General features: G+C 35.9%; 1 protein-coding gene across 4 annotated transcripts in view; it reads left to right on the top strand.

The window, feature by feature from the left end:
- The window catches only part of SLCO6A1 (solute carrier organic anion transporter family member 6A1), a 128,936-nt gene that overhangs the window by 52,663 nt on the left and 55,678 nt on the right, over positions 1–20,595 (top strand). For 3 of the 4 annotated variants that reach the window (XM_003259802.4, XM_003259801.4, XM_003259800.4), the window contains one exon: positions 9,061–9,205. The exons of the other annotated variant lie outside the window; for it this stretch is intronic. In XM_003259802.4, coding sequence (XP_003259850.2) covers positions 9,061–9,205 — 145 coding nt within the window. The remainder of the gene's footprint in view (positions 1–9,060; positions 9,206–20,595) is intronic. 4 annotated transcript variants of the gene reach the window in all.

The following is a 20,595-nucleotide window of genomic DNA, read 5'->3' as shown; positions in this document are numbered from 1 at the left end:
CAAGGACTTCATGTCTAAAACACCAAAAGCAATGGCAACAAAAGCCAAAATCGACAAATGGGATCTAATTAAACTAAAGAGCTTCTGCACAGCAAAAGAAACTACCATCAGAGTGAACAGGCAACCTACAGAATGGGAGAAAATTTTTGCAACCTACTCATCTGACAAAGGGCTAATATCCAGAATCTACAATGAACTCAAACAAATTTACAAGAAAAAAACAACCCCATCAAAAAGTGGGCAAAGGACATGAACAGACACTTCTCAAAAGAAGACATTTATGCAGCCAAAAAACACATGAAGAAATGCTCATCATCACTGGCCATCAGAGAAATGCAAATCAAAACCACAGTGAGATACCATCTCACACCAGTTAGAATGGCCATCATTAAAAAATCAGGAAACAACAGGTGCTGGAGAGGATGTGGAGAAATAGGAACACTTTTACACTGTTGGTGGGACTGTAAACTAGTTCAACCATTGTGGAAGTCAGTGTGGCGATTCCTCAGGGATCTAGAGCTAGAAATACCATTTGACCCAGCCATCCCATTACTGGGTATATACCCAAAGGACTATAAATCATGCTGCTATAAAGACACATGCACACATATGTTTATTGCGGCACTATTCACAATAGCAAAGAGTTGGAACCAACCCAAATGTCCAACAACGATAGACTGGATTAAGAAAATGTGGCACATATACACCATGGAATACTATGCAGCCATAAAAAATGATGAGTTCATGTCCTTTGTAGGGACATGGATGAAACTGGAAAACATCATTCTCAGTAAACTATCACAAGGACAGAAAACCAAACACCACATGTTCTCACTCATAGGTGGGAATTGAACAAGGAGAACTCATGGACACAGGAAGGGGAACATCACATTCCAGGGACTGTTGTGGGGTGGGGGGAGGGGGGAGGGACAGCATTAGGAGATATACCTAATGCTAAATGACGAGTTAATGGGTGCAGGAAGTCAACATGGCACATGGATACATATGTAACAAACCTGCACATTGTGCACATGTACCCTAAAACCTAAAGTATAATAAAAAAAAAATCAAGATTTATATATAAAAAAAAAAGAATGCAATCCCATTCACAATAGCTACAAAAAGACTAAAATACCTAGGAATACAACTAACCAGGATGTTGAAAGATCCGTACAAGGAGAACTATAAAACACTGCTAAAAGAAATCAAAAGACAACACAAGCAAATGGAAAAATATTCCAGACTCATGAATAGGAAGACTCAATATAGTTAAAATGGCCATTCTGCCCAAAGCTATTTACAGATTTAATACTATCCTAATGAACTACCAATGACATTTTTCACAGAATTAGTAAAAACAACCATTCTAGAATTCATTTGGAACATCATCAACAACAAAAACCCTGAAGAGCCAAAGCAATCCTAAGCAAAAAGAGCAAAGCTGGAGGATGACACGACCCAACTTCAAAATATACTACGATGCTCCTAAAACAGCATGGTACTGGTACATACTGACTGTACATACATACAGTATGTATCAGCATGGTACTGGTACATACTGACTGGTACATACTGGTACAACAGACACATAGACCAGTGGAACATAATAGAGAACACAGAAATAAAGGTGCACACCTACAACTATCTGATCTTCAACAAAGCTACCAAAAACAAGCAATAAGCAAATTACTCCCTATTCAATAAATGATGCTGAGATAACTGGCTAGCCATATGTGGAATTGAAACTGGACCCCTGCCTTTCACCATATACAAAAATCAGCTCAAGATGGATTAAAGATTTAAATGTAAAATCCAAAGTATAAAAACCATAGAAGAAAATCTAGGAAATACCATTCTGGATGTTGGCCCAGGCAAAGACACGACGGAGACTCTGAAAGCAATCATGACAAAAACAAAAATTGACAAGTGGGACTTAGTTAAACTAAAGCATTCTGCACAGCAAAAGAAACTATCAACAGAGTACAGAGACCACCTACAGAATAGGAGAAAATATTTGCAAACTATACATCTGACAAAGGTCTATAAATAACTCAAACAAATCAGCAAGCAAGACAACCCCAAACAACCCCACTATAAAATGGGCAAAGGACATAAACAGACACTTTTTCAAAAGTGTCTTTTCAAAAGAAAACATACATGTGGCCAAAAAACATGAAAAATGCTCAATGTCACTCATTATTAGGGAAATTCAAATCAAAACCACAATAAAATACCATTGCACACCAGCAAAAATGGCTATTTTAAAAAGTGGAAAAATAATAGATGCTAGTGTGGTTGCAGAGAAAAGGAACTCTTAAACACCGCTGGAGGGAATATAAATTACTTCAGCCATTGTGGAAAGCAGTGTGGCAATTCCTCAAAGAAGTTAAAACAGAACTACCATTTGACCCAGCAATCCCATTACTGAATATAAACCCAAAGGAATATAAATTGTTCTATCATAAAGACACATGCATGCATATGTTCATAACAGTACTGTTCACAATAGCAAATACATGGAATCCACCTAGATGCTCATTAGTGGTGAAATGGATAAAGAAAATGTAGTATATGTACACCATGGAATACTATGCTGCTATACAAAAATGAGATTTTAGTTTTCACTGGAACATGGAAGGAGCTGGAGGCCATTATCCTAAGCAAATTGATGTAAAAACAGAAAATCAAATACCTCATGTCCTCACTTATAAGTGGGAGCTAAACATTGAGTACACATGGACACAAAGAAGGGAGCAATAGCCACTGGGGTCTGTTTGAAGGTAGAGGGTGGGAGATGGGTGAGCATTGAAAAACTACCTATTGAGTATTATTCTGATTATCTGGGTGACAAAATTTTCTGAAACCACACCCCCTTATGACATGCAATTTACCCATGTAACAAACCTAAAATGAAAGTTGAAAACAAAATGAAAGAAAACAAAATTATAGTTATCACTTGTATTTAGGTTAGAACATTTTGTAGTAGTTTTAGTCTCTGAATTATCTCCTAGGTGTGACTCTAAATAAATTGTTTTTTCTGAAAATAAAAGAGGTGAAATGCCAGCAGAGCTAGCAAAAAAAATTTTTAATTTGCAATTAGCAGCATTTTCTAGAGGAGATATTTTATTCTGATGGACAGATTGATGAGCCATTACTTATTTTCTACGGCTAATTATGGCTATAAAGAATCAAGAACAGGTCAAATAAGAAGTTAAATCACAAAGTAAAACAAAGAGTGCAAAGTGATTTATTGGTCTCCTCTTTAACTTATGTTTTCCTCCTTTTTGTCTCTAGGGAAAGGTCTTTTACTGGCAGAATCAGTGTCTTCTGCCATGCAAACTTGATTAGGGTAGGGAGTAAATCAATGCTTGAAAGATAAAACACTATATGTCCCACCTTCAATGAGCCCTGGTTGAGACTCTGCAAACCCTTTCCTCCCTGCAACATTCCTCTGCCTTTATTTCCTCTTCATCATTTGTTTCTGACTTCTATTAGAGGACTATCCTGAGCTTAAAACTACTTTTCTGCAGCCTTTATACTTTATATTTTATATATTTGCAGATCCTACTCTTATTTCAAACTCTTACTAAGTAAGCACATGTAGGAGTACCTAGCCTAACTGGAAAGCAATCCTAGACCAGAATGAACCCCTTCTCGTGTGGAAAAAACCTTGGTTGTAGACAAATTCTGTGATTAACAAGGGCTACCTAATAGCCACAGTACTGCGAGATAGGGATGGTTGAATAGAACTGTATGCTACTGGACAGCACTATTCTGATTTCTCCCTTCTTATTTCAACATCTGTCAGAATTGAGCCTGAGTTCATTGCATAAAACTCTTTGTATATTTATTTGTATATCTATCTATAAACTCTTTGTATATTTATATGTATATTGCATAAAACTCTTTGTATATTTATTTGTATATCTATCTTTCCCTCTCATATTTATATCTAAGAAAAGAAATAGACTTTTTAAAATGCAGGGAATCCTGGGTATTTTATTGGAAGGGAATCTATGGCATTCTTAATATTTGCTATTCTCACAGTCCCTTTCAGAATACAGTGCCCAGAAATATTTCCTTGTGCATTGGTTACCATGCTCTGTATAATGTAGTCCAAATGTTTTAGCCAAAACTGTTACAGTTTTTGGCATCAGCACTTGAGCTTAATAAAGCAATTTTTAGATTACCCCTAAACCTGGGAAATGTCCTAATTTGAGAAAAATGTCCAGTAAGGACACCTTGTTGAAGAGTGACTAACTAATCTAGTCAATTCCTCTTTTGGGGGAAATTATAAATAAGAGGAAGAGTGGGAAACTCAAACAACACAACTTTGATATATTGACATAGCAAAAATAAAAGTACAAAGTCCATTGAGAAAGAGAAGCAAATATGAAAAAAATAGTCACTAGCTAAAATAGACCTAGAGGAATACACAATGAGGAGACAGAAGTAAGTTGAATATCTGGGTCTTTGAAGCAATTAAGACTTACTCTGAATGATGTCTCATTTCTTTTTTTCTGTCTTTTTTTGAGACAGAGTCTCACTCTGTCTCCAGGCTGGAGTGCAGTGGCGCAATCTCGGCTCATTGCAAGCTCCGCCTTCTGGGTTCACGCCATCCTCCTGCCTCAGCCTCCCGAGTAGCTGGGACAACAGGTGCCCGCCACCACGCCCGGCTAATTTTTTTGTATTTTTAGTAGAGACAGGATTTCACCGTGTTAGCCAGAATGGTCTCGATCTCCTGACCTTGTGATCCACACACCTTGACCTCTCAAAGTGTTGGGATTACAGGCTTGAGCCACCGCGCCCGGCCTAATTTTTGTGTTTTTAGTAGAGACGGGGTTTCACCATGTTGGCCAGGCTGATCTCGAACTCCTGACCTTGTGATCTGCCTACCTCGGCCTCCCAAAGTGCTGGGATTACAGGCATGAGCCACTGTGCCCAGCGTGTTGTCTCATTTCTTTATGAATGCTGAATTGTTTAGCTACTGAGAAAGTGTATTAGTTTTCTTACTTTTATGTTTAACCTTATGATAAATTGCACCAGTGGAATTAACAGTGTCTGTTCCTTTTAATCTGAAAGAGCTTAAACACAAAAATTATCTAGTGCAATGATTCGTGTGATTTCTGGACCAGCAACATCAGCATCACGTGGGAATTTATTAGAAATGCAAATTCTCAGGCCCTACTCCAGACTCCGGATTCAGACATCTGGAATGGGAGCTGCGATTTGTGTTTTATACCATGCAGATAATTCAAGGCACGCTAACGTTTGCAAACAACAAATCTCATAATCCAGTGCAATCCTTTAATTTTATAAATTAAGAAATTAATGTTTATTTTTACTGAACTCTTGCTATGTGCCAGAAGTTGTATTAAACCATTACATATATTCAATTATCATAACCACTCAGAAAAATAGACATTATTATTTCTGGTTTACAGATAGTGAACCAGTAATTTAAAAAGAATGAGTAATTTTTCCAAAAAAACATACGTTATGCACACACATACACACACAAACACACATATCCATTACTTGTGGCTTAATTGAGGCTAAGAGCATAAGAATAAGTGTTGTATTTGACTCTAAATCCAGAAATCTGCCTAGTGTAATATAATACTTCCTAAAAACGAGATATGGAGAAACTGTGATTTGCTTATTGATGCTCCAAAAATCAGTTCCAGGGCCAAGATTTGTTTCTTATTCTGCCTGTTGCAGCTACTACAGACCAATAATTTTATATAAAATCATAAGATATAGCTATAACTCTCATTAGGGTAAATGTGCTTAATATTCGGTTCTCAATAATTATTTTAAAATAAATGAATAACTAACATTTGTGAACTAGAAGAACGTATGAAAAAAGCTGTAATTTTCTAGTTAATCAATATTTGAATCTACTACATAAAATAAGTAAATAAAAAATAAGGGTAAAATAAAAAACTATAGAATAAATAAAAATAATCTACATTTAAAATTAGATAATAAAGTAAAAGTAAAGTAAAAAGTAATCACAAAACTAATTCAGAAATTTATTTAACAGAGATGCCAAAAAACTTCATGAAAAAATTAAAACTTTATGCAACATTATTAAAGATGACTGGGATAAATTGATAGATAAACCATGTTAATGTTTGAAATCTTCATGTAGCTTAGTTTTTTCTTAAATAATCTATGAATCCAATGCAAGTATAATCAACACTATGGCAAAAATTTTATTTTTTTAGAAAATGAGAAACTGATTATAAAATTTTCATGGCAGAATAAGGGAATGGATACCTAAAACAAGGAGCACTGGGCCTATTTCACACTAAGAATCACTAGAAAAACCACAGTAGTAAAAACAGTGTAGCATTTCCTTGATATAGATTAGTAGATCAATGTAACAGAACTGAGAATTCAGCAACAGACTAAATATTATACATAAGAACTTGCTATGTAATAAAAAAGTCACTGCAAAGATAATTGTTCAGTAGATGTGATAGCCAATTTGGCTATTTGTGAAAAATGACCATGGATTTCTACCTCCTATTATGTATAAAGGTGATTTCCAGATTAATAAAATGTTATTAGATAAAACACAGTTAATGTTAAAAATGAAAGAAATACCTTTGTGGCATAGAGGTGGGAAAACGTTAAACAAGATTGCAATAGTATTAAATATGAATTCGAACTTTATGGATTAGATATATCAAGTCAAGGATTTCTGTTCTATGAAAGAAACTGTAGACCACATTAATAGATGGGTGACAGATATCTAAATCCAAGTGATTAATGTTTAGAATAAACAAACAATTTTTAGAAAATCTACCCCCAAATTTCAGGAAGCCTAACAGAGATAGAAAGAGCCAGTTCATGCACACAAAAAGAATCCCAATAGCTAAGAACTGTGTAAAGAAAGTTTCAGCTGGATTTGAAATTAGAGAAATAGGAAATAAAGCATTGTGGTACAACTTTTTACTTGTTACCGTTGCAACATTTTGAAGGCCAGCTAATAACACCAAGTGTTTGTGATTATGTTATCTACTGCTGCATAATAAACTACCCCATAACTTAGTGGCTTGAAACAATATGAAATATATTTTGCTCATGAGAATGCAATTTGCACAGGGCTTGTCCCTCTCAACTATACTTGGGGTCAACTAGAGCAGCAGTCCCCAACATTTTGGCACCAGAGACCAGTTTTGTGGAAGAAATTTTTTCTGGGATGGAGGCGCTGGTTTTAGGATGATTGAAGCTCATGGCATTTATTGTGCACTTTATTTCTATTATTATTACATACTCACCATAATGTAGAATCAGTGGGAGCCCAGAGCTTATTTTCCTGCCACTAGACCATCCCATCTGGGGGTGATGGGAGACAGTGACAGATAAACAGGTATTAGATTCTCATGGGGATCACACAACCTAAATCCCTTGCATGTGCAGTTCACAATAGGGTTTGTGCTCCTATGATAATTTAATGCCCCTGCTGGTCTAACAAGATGCAGAGCGCACCTGCCACTCACCTCCTGCTGCACGGCTTGTTTCCTAACAGGCCATGGACTGGCCTCTTACTCTTTCTGCAGAGGCTGGGGTTCCCTGAGCTAGAGTGATCAAAGTCTGGAGAATGGAACCATCTGAAGGCTTGTTTGCGCTATAGTTTTTTGATACTGTCTGTTTGCTAGAATACCCACACATATCCTCTGCATCTCTCTCGGGCTTTTTTACAACATGGTGACTGAGTCCCAAGGCAAGAGTTCTGAGAGTGTGAAAGATCCCAGCAAAAGTCATGTTTTGATTTTATGACCCAACCTCAGAAGTCATGTAGCATTATTTGTTTCGTTGTGACAATTAGAAAGCCTTTCCAAGTTTATTGACCTTTTTATGCGGAAATGACATAGTTCTGGATGGGCATGCTAAACCACAAATATTTCTTTGATAACTTTTAGAAAGTACAAGCTAAATGAAGGAAATGAAACACTACCATCATTGTGGTGGTATAGTCATTTTAGTGTAACCTGATACAATCTGGAGAACAATCTGGAGAAATAGTGGAATAAAGTATGCTAAATCCTTATGCTCTAGGAATTCCTTTCTAGGATATATGCTTCTAGAGACACTCTATCACTGGACCTTAAAGTACATGCACAGGGATGTTTAATGTAGCCTAGTTTGTGATAGTAGGGAGTTGAGGGCAAGACAAGTATTTAATCCTATGGGAATGAATAAATATGGGAGAATCACACTATGTAAAATTAGATAGCACTCAGAATTTGCACTAGTTGAGTTTGCAGACTGTGATCACACCTAACAGGGATGTTTAGGGCCAGAAAAAGAAAATTTAAATAAATTAAAAATATATAAACATAAAATAGCATTAAATATATTTTCAGTGAGATATGCATAACCAAGGAAATACAGAAACTAATTTGAAAGTTAATATTTTACTATCTTTTTAATTACTCTGTGTAGTATAATAGATAATAATAAACCATCACATCTTAATAAGCCTTCTAAATAAGTCCACAAGTTTACCAAAATGCAAAATTTAAAAAACTTAATTCTTTGTATAGGTAGATTTCCAAAAGTAAAATATAAAACATTTCCTGCAGTCCTACTGGTTTTTCTTGAGTATTGCTTAAATTTTCTTTGTTTTGTGTTTTAGTTGAGTAAAAAAGACTTGCTTAAAAAAATAAGTAGACAAGCAAAAGTAAGGAGAAATTCTAGATATATGGTTAATAATTTACCTATTTTTCTCTAATCTTTACAAAAGCAATTCCAAGCCCATAAATAAAAATTAAAGTGGTATGAAGAGCAAATCAAAATTTAAATGATCAAAAACAACCTTTCTTTTATAGAATTTGTATATTGGTGAATCATAGATTGCGGTTTGGATCTATCTGATCTGTCTATCCATCTATCTATCTATCTATCATCTATCTATCAATTATCTTTTCAGTTTAGATTGGGAATGGTAAATTTTTGTAGACAGATCATTAGCATTTAGTTCTGTCTGTCTATTCCTCTTTATCTAACAAAATAAAATAATTGATATATAACTTATTTTTATTTCAGATTCTGATGAAGAATCCAGTGTTCATATGCCTAGCTCTGTCAAAAGCTACAGAATATTTAGTTATTATTGGAGCTTCTGAATTTTTGCCTATATATTTAGAAAATCAGTTTATATTAACACCTACTGTGGCAACTACACTTGCAGGTAGATTTACCTTCTTATTGTGTCATTTCAAAAATTTTGCATTGTCTTATTGTATGTACTTATGAAATACTTGAAATAAATAAAAATATAAAGAATTATATACCTAGATATGATTTGTGCAGATTTTACAAATATGAGCACTTTGCCATCATAGTGCCAATATTTTTAACGTATAAATCCTTGTAAAAACTTCTATATTCCTCCTTTATCCCATTTATCTTCATTCCTTTTCACAGGTAATCACTCTTCTGAAGTCAGAGTGAATCATTCCCATGCATGTTTGTACATCTTTACTGCTTATGTGCTTGTCTATATACATCTATTTCTAAAATTTATGTATCACTTTATACATACTCTTCTGCAGCTTATTTTTTCATCAGAAATTATGTTCTTAGATTTGTGTTGATCTATATCTATTTAATGCATTTCAGTTTGCTATTTTATTTTACGATTCTCTTTTATGAGTATACTATTGTTTATTTATTATTCAATTAATGGATATGTTGTTGCCTCCCACTTTTTCTCTCTTCCAACCAATGCAGTAATGAATAGGTTTGTTGATATCTCCTTCTGTACATTTGTAAAAGTTGATCTAAGTTTAGACATTGAAGGGATATTGCTATTGCGTACATTTACAATTTTATGAGATATTGAGAACTGGCTCTCCAAAAGAGGTTGCAAATGGAATTAAATGTTTTAAAGTTTTAGCATTAATGGGAAAGTTGTAAATGTAATGATTTATTTTAGGGTGTAAAAGGTCAAGGATGCATCCAGTAATTTTTAGGATAACCAATAAAGTAGTAGTAAGAGACTATATTAATAGGAAACAATTAATTAAAAAAAGAAAGGAAAGACAGAAAACAAAAAGTATGTGGGCAAAATAGAAAGCAAATAAGATGTGCAGAAATCCTGAGTATAAATCTAAACCTTTTATGGAGTACATTTTTTTTATAAAAGGCTTGTTTGACTGCAAATTGTCCAAAAAGCCAAAATAGATCAGCTTTCAAGGGCCATAATGACAGATTTTTTTGTGAGCACACCAGGTTTGGGGCACTCTGATTAATCAAATCAACAGAACTTGAGGAGTAAATTAATTCCATTTATTTCTTATTGTATTTAATTAAGGCTATTATCAATGGATTCCCAGCACCAGGGTAAGGCTACACGCAGTATTGACTTTAACCATCCCCTCAAGGTCCTGGATCTAGCCAGCTGAACAAATCCTTAAGCCATCAAGGTCTATCTTAAAAAATCAGGTGGCTTTCTCCTTAAGTTTCTCAACTGACCTTTCCACTTAGCCTGAGATATCAAAGGATAACAGAATACATTAGCAATTGCAAATTCTACCTTGGCAAGAATGAAATCTGGGGTAATTTTATCATCTATAATAGTGTTGATCAGTGAGTGAGGCTGACCAGAGTGCTTTCCAGGAATGAGGTGGTCTCATTGATTATTTCAAGTAAAGTCACAGATAAATTTTGCCCTATAGTTTCTAATTGCATTACTCTTATCGTAAAGATGGCTTCAGTAAGGCTGTGTATGAATAGCATAACACTAATCTTGCAGGAAGCTCCCTTGAGTAACTGAGCATAACTTCATTTTAGAGAAATTACTAATCTCCGAAGAACTATGTGATCTGCTGGTGGTGATATAAACACTTGATGATCGTTTATGACCACCCCTATGTTCTTGAATCTATCATTTCCATTTGACAGGTAAGGCTTGTCAAATAGTTATGAGGCTGATTTAGTTCATCCCAAAATGAGAAGATAAGTTCACAAAGTCAAAAGATTGCTGTAAGTTAGGACTTTGGTTTTGACAAGATGGCAGTAGTAGGCTAGTAGTTGCTTTTCAAATGGTAGCTGTTTTAGGGAGTCGATGAGTGTTACACAACAGGTGTTTCTGAATGGAGCCTATATCTTTTATCTAGAGTCTCCAGTCCACGAAATTATCAGTCATGGAGGTTTGTAGCTCATGGAGATCATTAAATTTCTAGCACCTCAAAGAAGAGAGTATGCTACAGCTTGCTTATCAGCTTCAATGTAGGTTTGTGAATTACACTTCCTGTAAGTTAGCTGTTATAAAAGACAAGCAGAATGCTCAAGACAGACATCTACCATCTCTGATACCTAGAGTCCAAAGTGACATTAGGCTCCCTTTTGGTTGGAGGGAAATGAGACATTTTTTTGCTTGACTTCCAGAGTAATTGAGCATTATGAATCTGTTTGCATAGTCCCCCAGAAACTTGATGTGCAGTCTTTGGGTTTTGTTGGAATTTATCAGTTACCTTTGCATGTGAAGGTGTGATAATACCAAAGTTAGAGCCATTGAGTCTGAGGCTTGAGATACTAGCCAACTGCATATCATCTATCAGTGAAAGGTTTAGGCATCAGAAGGTAATGGGAATAATACTAAATTCTTACGCACCTTCTTGTAGCAAATGGCAGAGCTTAAGTCCTCCTGAGGAATAACTAAATAATATTACAGTATTCTTACTATAAAGGTATATTTGTGGTTTTTAAGCATGAATGAGAATTAGTCTTTGTCCTTGGGTGCCAATGGAATACAAAAGAATGTCTTGGGAAAGTCCAATACAGTATATTAAATGTAATCAGTCTGTGTAGTAGATTTGGTTACATCACAATGTCTGGAACAGCCAGGGTTATAAGAGGAATAACTGAATTCCGCAGTAATTAATCCACTGTAAACCTCCAGCTCCAGCTCCTGATAACTTTTTTTTTTTTTTTTTTGAGATGGAGTTTCACTCTTGTTGCCCAGGCTGGGGTGCAATGATGTAATCTAGGCTCACCACAACCTCCACCTCCCAGGTTCAAGTGATTCTCCTGCCCCAGCCTTCCAAGTAGTTGGGATTACAGGCATGCACCACCACGCCCAGCTAATTTTATATTTTTTTACTAGAGACGGGGTTTCTCCATGTTGCTCAGGCTGGTCGCAAACTCCTGACCTCAGGTGATCTGCCCGCCTTGGCCTCCCAAAGTGCTGGGATTACAGGCGTTAGCCACCACACCTGGTCCTGATAACCTTTTACACTGGCCATGATGTGTATTGAATGGAAATACTGCATCTCTTACTACCTCCGCTACCTTATATACTCAAAGCTAGGACTTTCCTTTCTCCTTCTTGGATTCTACATTGTTTCTGTTAGACCCTGTGAGAGGAAACAGGGAGGCATGTTGGGTAGCAATTCATGTGTTCTATTATCACTTCTGGAGTTTAACAGCATTCATAGTATAGTATTATAAAATATAAATACTAATTATACATTTAGAAATTGAAGCTACAGCATCAGTATATTGAGGTTACAACAAACGTTCACTGAAATTGTCCAGAGTACCACCCACAAGCTTACTTCACATTCTTTTCAGGAACGATGAGAGTTCAAAATCTATTCAATGCCTCATCTATGATTTCACACAGGAATTTTATTCATCTTAGGAAAATCTTCCTAAGAAGGTCACAGCAAAGCTACTTTATAGCAGTCAGGACACACTACAAAAAACTCTGATGTCTTTTATTGTTTTAAAATGGATCCAAGATTGGCATGATAAACTGGAAGTGGAGCTGGACCTCCAGTCAACCCAGCTATTGGCTATTTTGTTTAAACAAGAAATTATGTACTGCACTTTATTATGTCCCAAGAAAATCAGCTAAAATTCTGATAATTCACCTGGTCTCTGCTCATAGTGGCTGTAATTTTTTTTCTTTTTACACTCAGGGTAATTGCACATTGCTGGAACTGTTATCTGTAACTTGAAAGCAGAAGGAATCTTCTGTCTAATAAGAAAAAAATTAGTAATAGTTTTTACAGTGGGGCAGTCCTGAAGCTGATGGCCAGATTGACAAGGAAGTTTACTTGCCTAGTGAAGAGTTGATAAGACCTATGGTACTTTCTATGGAGCTGTCTTTAAACCTACTTCAGCCTGCAGCTACAGAAAGCCACGTCTCTGTTAGCATCCCATCGTTGTTGCCAAGAGTGCTCAGATCTGTAATGGGTTTGAATTTCATCCTATCTGTAAGCTAACAAGTTAACCTAACTTAATTTCATGTGTGCTGGAAGAAGACACCAAACTTCTTGGTCAGAGATGAAATAAAGTTTATGACTCACGGCAATAGCAATAATGAGAGTTCCTGCTAGGTTTCTGAGCTCCCGTTTCCAAAGGGTGATGTGAAAGGAGGCCAGGTGATATCTGTACACACAACGAGTTGCATTACATGAAAGAAATCTTGAGGTTAGGGAACCCAAGTCTTTTATAGTGGGCAGTAATTATGCTTGTCTTTGGCTCCAGAGGGAGACATTATACTTGATAGAGAGTGTCCAGAGGGGACATTGTCTCTGTCTTCCAAACTTCTAAGCAAAGTTGTCCTCTGCTCTAAGTGGAAATACTATCCTTATTATCCAAGGCTACTCTTCATATAAATATCCTTGAAAAGATAGTTGAGAACAAAGAGCAGTCAGTGCTTCTGCTTACAGGATATACAGAAAGTTTTCACCCAATAAATATATTAGTAGTTATGTTAAATATAAATAGCCTAAAGAATGTCAGATTGGGAAAAAAATTTTAATGTATGTTACTAACAAGAGGCACTCCTTAAATATGGGGACATGAAAAGGTTGAAAGTGAAAGGATAGACAAAAGATGCAAATGCTAACCAAAAGAGAAGCTTGTGTAACTATAATAATTTTAAATATTGTATCCTTCAAAGAACACAAGAACTATGACAACTCAAAAAACTGGAATGTCTTCTTTCCTTCAAAAAACCTCACTAGCTCCCCCATGGAGGCTAGCACCCCAGTACCTGTTAGCACCCTGCCACAGCCAAAAAGCATGCACTCTGCCATGCTGTCACTGCTGCTGTTGCTGGTATGTGCAAACAGGATGGATCCCATTGCCACTGCCCTACAAAGTGCTTTGTCTGCCACCATCCATTGGCGTGTTGTGACCAGGAGTCCAGGAGCACCTTGGCCCCTCCAGCACAGCATGTTTCTACCTTGAGGAGCCAGAGAACAAAGCCAGTGCCCAATAATGGTCCCCAGGAGTTAGGTGACACAGTCCAGGAGTCCTGAGCTGAGCCTTTGCCTTCTAAAATCTTCCAGAAACAAAGCCAGTTGAATGAACTCACCTTATACCACAAGCAAACCCTCAAGATCATCAAATAGGATAAAAGAAAAAAAAATCCAAAGGATAGGGACTTCAAGGATTAAAGGAGCATCAGCCCACAAAGATAAAAAAGAAGCAGCACAAGAACTCTGACAACTCAAAAGGCCATAAGGTCTTCTTTCCTTCACACAACCTCACTAGGTCTCCAGCAAGGGTCCTTAGCCAGCCTTAGATGGCTGAAATGACTGAAATAGAATTCAGAATATGGATAGGAACAAAAATCAAGATTCAGGGGAATGTTGAAACTCATTCTAAGAAAGCTAGGAATCACAAAGTATACAGGATCTGGAAGACAAAGTAGCCAGTATAGAAAAGAATAGTATAGAAAAGACTTCATAGAGATAAAAACACACCATGAGAATTTCATAATGCAGTCACAATTATTAACAGCAGGATAGATCAAGCTGAAGAAATAATCTCAGAGCTTGAAGATTGGGTTTCTGAAACAAGACAAAAAGAAAACATTAAAAAGAAAAGAATAAAAAGGAACAAACAAAATGAACAAAAATATGCAATTATGTAAAGAGACCAAATCTACAATTCATTCTTATCCCTGAAAGAGATAGGGAGGATGGAGGCAACTTAGAAAACATATTTCAGGATATCATCTATGAGAACTTTCACAACCTATGTAGAGAGGCCAACATTCAAATTTAGAAAATGCAGAGAACCCTCACAAAGTGCTTCACAAAAACATCATCCTTAAGACATAATCATCGGATTCTCCAACTTCAAAATGAAAAAACAATGTCAAAGCAGCTAGAGAGAAAGGACAGGCCACCTGCAAAGGGAAGCTTATTAGCAGACCTATCAGCAGAAACCCTACAAGCTAGACCTCTTAGCAGAAACAGCAGACTTCTCAGCAGAAACCCTACAAGCCAGAAGAGACTGGGAGCCTATATTCAACATTCTAAAAGAAAAGAAATTCCAATCAAGAAATTCATACCCAGCCAAACTAAGCTTCATAAGTGAAGTAGAAATAAAATCATTTTCAAACAAGAAAATTATGAGGGAATTTTTTACCACCAGACCTGCCTTACAAGAGCTCCTGAAAGAAGCACTAAATATGGAAAGTAAAAACCATTACCAGCCACTACAAAAATGCACTTAAGTATGTAAACCATTGACACTATAAAGCAATCACACAAACAAGTCAGCATAATAAACAGCTAACAACATGATGACAGGATCAAATCCACATACAGCAATAGTAACTTTGAATGTAAATGGGCTAAATGCCCCAATGAAAAGACAGAGTGGCATTGATATGCTGTCTTCAAGAAATGTGTCTCACATACAATGACACCAATAGACTCAAAAATAGATGAAGAAAAATCTACCAAGTGAATGGAAACTGAAGGGGAAAATGAATAAAAAAAGAAGGGGTTGCAATTCTAATTTCAGACAAAACAGACTTTAAATAAACACATATTGTAAAAAACAAAGAGGGGCTTTACATAATGGTGAAAGGTTCAATTCAACAAGAAAACCTAACTATCCTAAATATATATGCATTTAACACAGAAACAACCAGATTTATAAATTAAATTCTTAGAGACCTTCAAAGAGCCTTAGACTCCCACCAAATAATAGTGGAAGACTTCAACACCTCACTGACAGTGTTAGAAAGGTTATCAAGGCAGAAAATTAACAAAGATGTTCAGGACCTGAACTCAACGCTAGACCAAATAGACCTGAGAGGCATCAACAGACCTCTTCACCAAAAAAACAACAGAATATACATTCTTCTCATTGCCACATGGCACATACTCAAAAATCAACCACAAAGTCAGATATAAAACAATCCTCAGAAAATGTAAAAGAACTGAAATCATACCAACCACTGTCTTGGACCATGGCACAATAAATAGAAATCAAGACTAAGTAAATTGCTCAGAACCATACAATTAAGTGGAAATTAAATAACCCACCCTGAATGACTTTTGGGTAAGTAATGAAATTAAGGCAGAATGAGAACAGAGATACAAAACACCAGAATCTCAGGGATATAGCTAAGGCAGTATGAAGAGGGAAATGTATAGCACCACATGCTCACATCAAAAAGTTAGAAAAACCTCAACTTAAAAACTAACATCACAACAAAAAGAACTAGAGAAGTAACAGCAAACCAATTCTAAAGCTAGAAGAAGACAACAAATAACCAAAATCAGAGCTGAACTGAAAGAGATGGAGACACAAAAAAACATTCAAAAGAACAATGAATCCAAAAGTTGGTTTTTTTGAAAAATTAATAAGATAGATAGACTGTTACCTAGACTAATAAAGAAGAAAAGAGAGAAGATCCAAATAAACACAATTAGAAATGACAAAGAGTATATTACCATTGACCCCACAGAAACACAAATAACAATCAGAGACTACTATGAGCACCTTTACAAACATGAACTAGAAAATCTAGAAAAAATGAATAAATTCCTGGACACATAAAGCCTCTCAACACTGAACTAGGAAGAAATTAAATTCCTGAACAGACCAATAATGAGCTCCAAAACTGAAACAGCAATAAATAGCCTACAAACCAAAAAAAGTCCAGGATTAGATGGATTCACAGTCAAATTCTACCAAATGTGCAAAGAAGAGCTGGTATCATTACTAGTAAAACTATTCCAACAAATTGAGGAGGGGAGACTCCTCCACATCTCATTCTATGAGGCCAGAATCATCCTGATACCAAAACCTGGAAGAGACCAATAAAAAACCAAAAATTCAGGCCAATATCCTTGATGAACATATATGCAAAAATCTTCAATACATACTAGCAAGTGAATCCAGCAGTACATCAAAAGCTAATCCACCATGATCAAGTAGGTTTTATCCCTGTAATGCAAGGTTGGTTAAACATACACATGTCAATAAACATGATTTATCACATAAATAGAATTAAAGTCAAAACCACATGATCATCTGAATAGATGAAGAAATGACTTTCAATAAAATTCAACATCCCTTCATTTTAAAAACTCTCAACGAACTAGATATTGAAGGAACATACCTAAAAATAATAAGAGCCATCTATGACAAACCCATAGCCAACATTATACTGAATGGGGAAAAGCTGGAAGCATTTCCCTTGAAAACTAGAACAAGGATGCCCCCTCTCACCATTCCTATTCAACATAATATTAGAAGTCCAGGCCAGAACAATCAGGCAAGAGAAAGAAATGAAGGGCATCCACATAAAAAGAGAGGAAGCCAAACTATCCCTGTTTGCAAACAACATGATTCTATATCTAGAAAACCCCATAGTCTTGGCCCAAAAGCTTCTTAAGCTGATAAACAGCCATCAGCAAAGTTTCTGGATACAAAATCAACATACAAAAATCAATAATATTTCTATACACCAACAACAGCCAGCTGAGAGCCAAATTAGAAATGCAATTCTATTCACAGTTTCCACAAAAAGACTTAAATACCTAGGAATACAGCTAACCAGGGAATTTACAGATCTTTACAATAAATTACAAAACTCTGCTCTAAGAAATAAGAGATGACACAAACAAATGGGAAAACATTCCATGCTTGTGAATAGGAAGAATCAATATCGTTAAAATGGCCACACTGCCCAGAGCAGTTTAAGATTCAATGCTATTCCTATTAAACTACCAATGCAATTCTTCACAGAACTAGATAAAAACTAATTTAAAATTCATATGAATCCAAAAAAGAGCTCGAATAGCCAAGACAGTCCTAAGCAAAAAGAACAAAGCTGGAGGCATCACACTACCCAACTTCAGACTATACTACAGGGCTATGGTAACCAAAACAGCATCATACTGGTATAAAAACAGACACATAGACCAATGGAACAGAATAGAGAGCCCAGAAGTAAGGCCACACACCTACAGCCATCTGATCTTCAACAAACCTGAGTAAAACAAGCAATGAGGAAAGGACTCCCTATTCAGTAAATGGTGCTGGTATAACTGGCAAGCCATATGCAGAAGGTTGAAACTGGACTCCCTTTTTATACTATATACAAAAATCAACTTGAGATGGATTAAAGACTTAAATATAAAACCCAAAACTATAAAAACCCTAGAAGAAAACCTAGGGAGTACCATTCTGCACATAGGAACTGGCAAAGATTTTAGGACAAAGACTCCAAAAGCCATTGCAACAAAAGTAAAAATTTACAAATGGGATCTAATTAAACTTACGAGCTTCTGCATAGAAAAAAAAAAAAAAACTATCAACAGAATAAACAAGACAATCTACAGAATGGGAGAAAATATTTCCAAGGTAAGCATCTGACAAAGGTCTAAAATCCAGCATTTATAAGGAGATTAAACTTAGAAGAAAAAGAAAGGCCCATAATAAAGTGGATATAGAACACAGACACCTCTCAAAAGAAGACATGTGGCCAACATATGAAAAAACATATGAAAAAACCTCAGTATCACTTATCATTAGAGAAATGCAAATCAAAAGCACAACGAGATACCATTTCACACCATTCAGAATGGCTATTACTAAAAAGTCAAAAAATAACAGTGCTGGCGAGGTTGCAGAGAAAAGGGAATGCTTATACACTGTTGGTGGGAGTGTAAATTAGTTCAGCCATTGTGGAAAGCAGTGTGTTGATTCCTCAAAGTGCTAAAGACAAAACTACCATTTGATGCAGCAGTCTCATTACTGGATATACACCCAAAGGAATATAAATTTTTCTATCATAAAGACACATGCATGCATATGTTAATCGCAGCACTATTCACAATAGCAAAGACATGGAAGCTAAATAAGAACCTGTAGATGCAAAGAGGAGAACAACAGACACTGGAGCCTACCTGAGGGTGGAGGGTGGTAGGATGGAGAGGATCAGAAAAAATAATTATTGGGTACTAAGCTTTTTACATGGGTAATGAGATAATCTGTATAACAAACCCTTGTGACACAAGTTTACCTATATAACTAACCTGCATATGTATCCCTGAACCTAAAATAAAAGTAATGTGTCCTCTAGCAGCTTATACAATTTCTTTCTTTATTCTTGATGTTATGAAGATTTCCTACCTTGTTATCTGTAAGGGTGACTTTTTTATTACTTCTTAGTAGTTGGAGTGTACATTTATTTCCAGGGCTAATATTTCATTAATTATGTCAATCCTCAGCTGTCTAATTTTTCAAACATTGTTTTTCTGGTATTACTTGTATTGTTTTTTCACAACTGCTAGAAACCTTTTTGTAGGGCTTCTTATTTATTTTTATTATCTTTTTTCAAGAACTATTTTTTGAACAGTTTTAGATTTACAGAAATATCTTGAAGATACAAGATAATATAGAGAGTTTCTAGCCAGGTGTGGTGGTTCATGCCTGTAATCTCAGCACTTTGGGAGGCTGAGGTGGGTGGATCACTTGTCAGGAGTTCAAGACCAGCTTGGCCAACAAGGTGAAACCCATTCTCTACTAAAAATACAAAAATTAGTATGGTGGTATGGTGGTGCACACCTGTAATCCCAGCTACTTGGGAGGCTAAGGCAGGAGAATAGCTAGAACCCGGGAGGCAGAGGTTACAGTGAGTCAATACGGTGCCACTGCACTCCAACCTAGTGACAGAGTGAGACTCTCTCTCTCTCTCTCTCTCTCTATATATATATATGCACACACACAGAGAGAGAGAGAGAGGGTTTCTATATACTGTACACCCAGTTTCCCCTTTTATAAACATCTTAAATTAGCATGGTAGATTTGTCATAATTAATGAACCAAAATTAATAAAATATTACTAACTAAAGTCAATAGTTTGTGCAGATTTTTTTCAATTTTTAGCTAATGTCCTTTTTCTGTCCCAGGATCCCATTCAGGATACTACACTATATTTAGTTGTCATGTCTCTTTGAAATTCTCCTGGCTATGACAATTTCTCAGTCTTTCCTTGTTTTTGATGACCTTAGAGTTTTTAGGAGTGCTGGCCAGTTGTTCTGTAAGATGTCCCACTATAGAAAATTGCCTAACATTTTTATCATGATTAGACTGGGATTATCGTTTCTGGAAGGAAGACCAGAGGTAAAGTATCATTTTCAAAACATCGTATCAAGCAAATATACTATCCATGTGAGCGACTGCTTTTGAATTTGACTTTGATCATCTGGCTGAGGTAGCATTTGCCAGGTTTCTCCCCTGTACTCATTGTCTTTTGTTTGTTTTGGTTATTCTTCTCTCACTCTTTTATCTTTTTTTAATACACATTGT

Source organism: Nomascus leucogenys, chromosome 2 (assembly GCF_006542625.1).
Source record: "Nomascus leucogenys isolate Asia chromosome 2, Asia_NLE_v1, whole genome shotgun sequence".
NCBI classification, from domain to species: Eukaryota; Metazoa; Chordata; class Mammalia; order Primates; family Hylobatidae; genus Nomascus; species Nomascus leucogenys.
The sequence above is the reverse complement of the archived record's forward strand: the minus strand, read 5'-3'. Positions and strand labels throughout refer to the sequence as shown.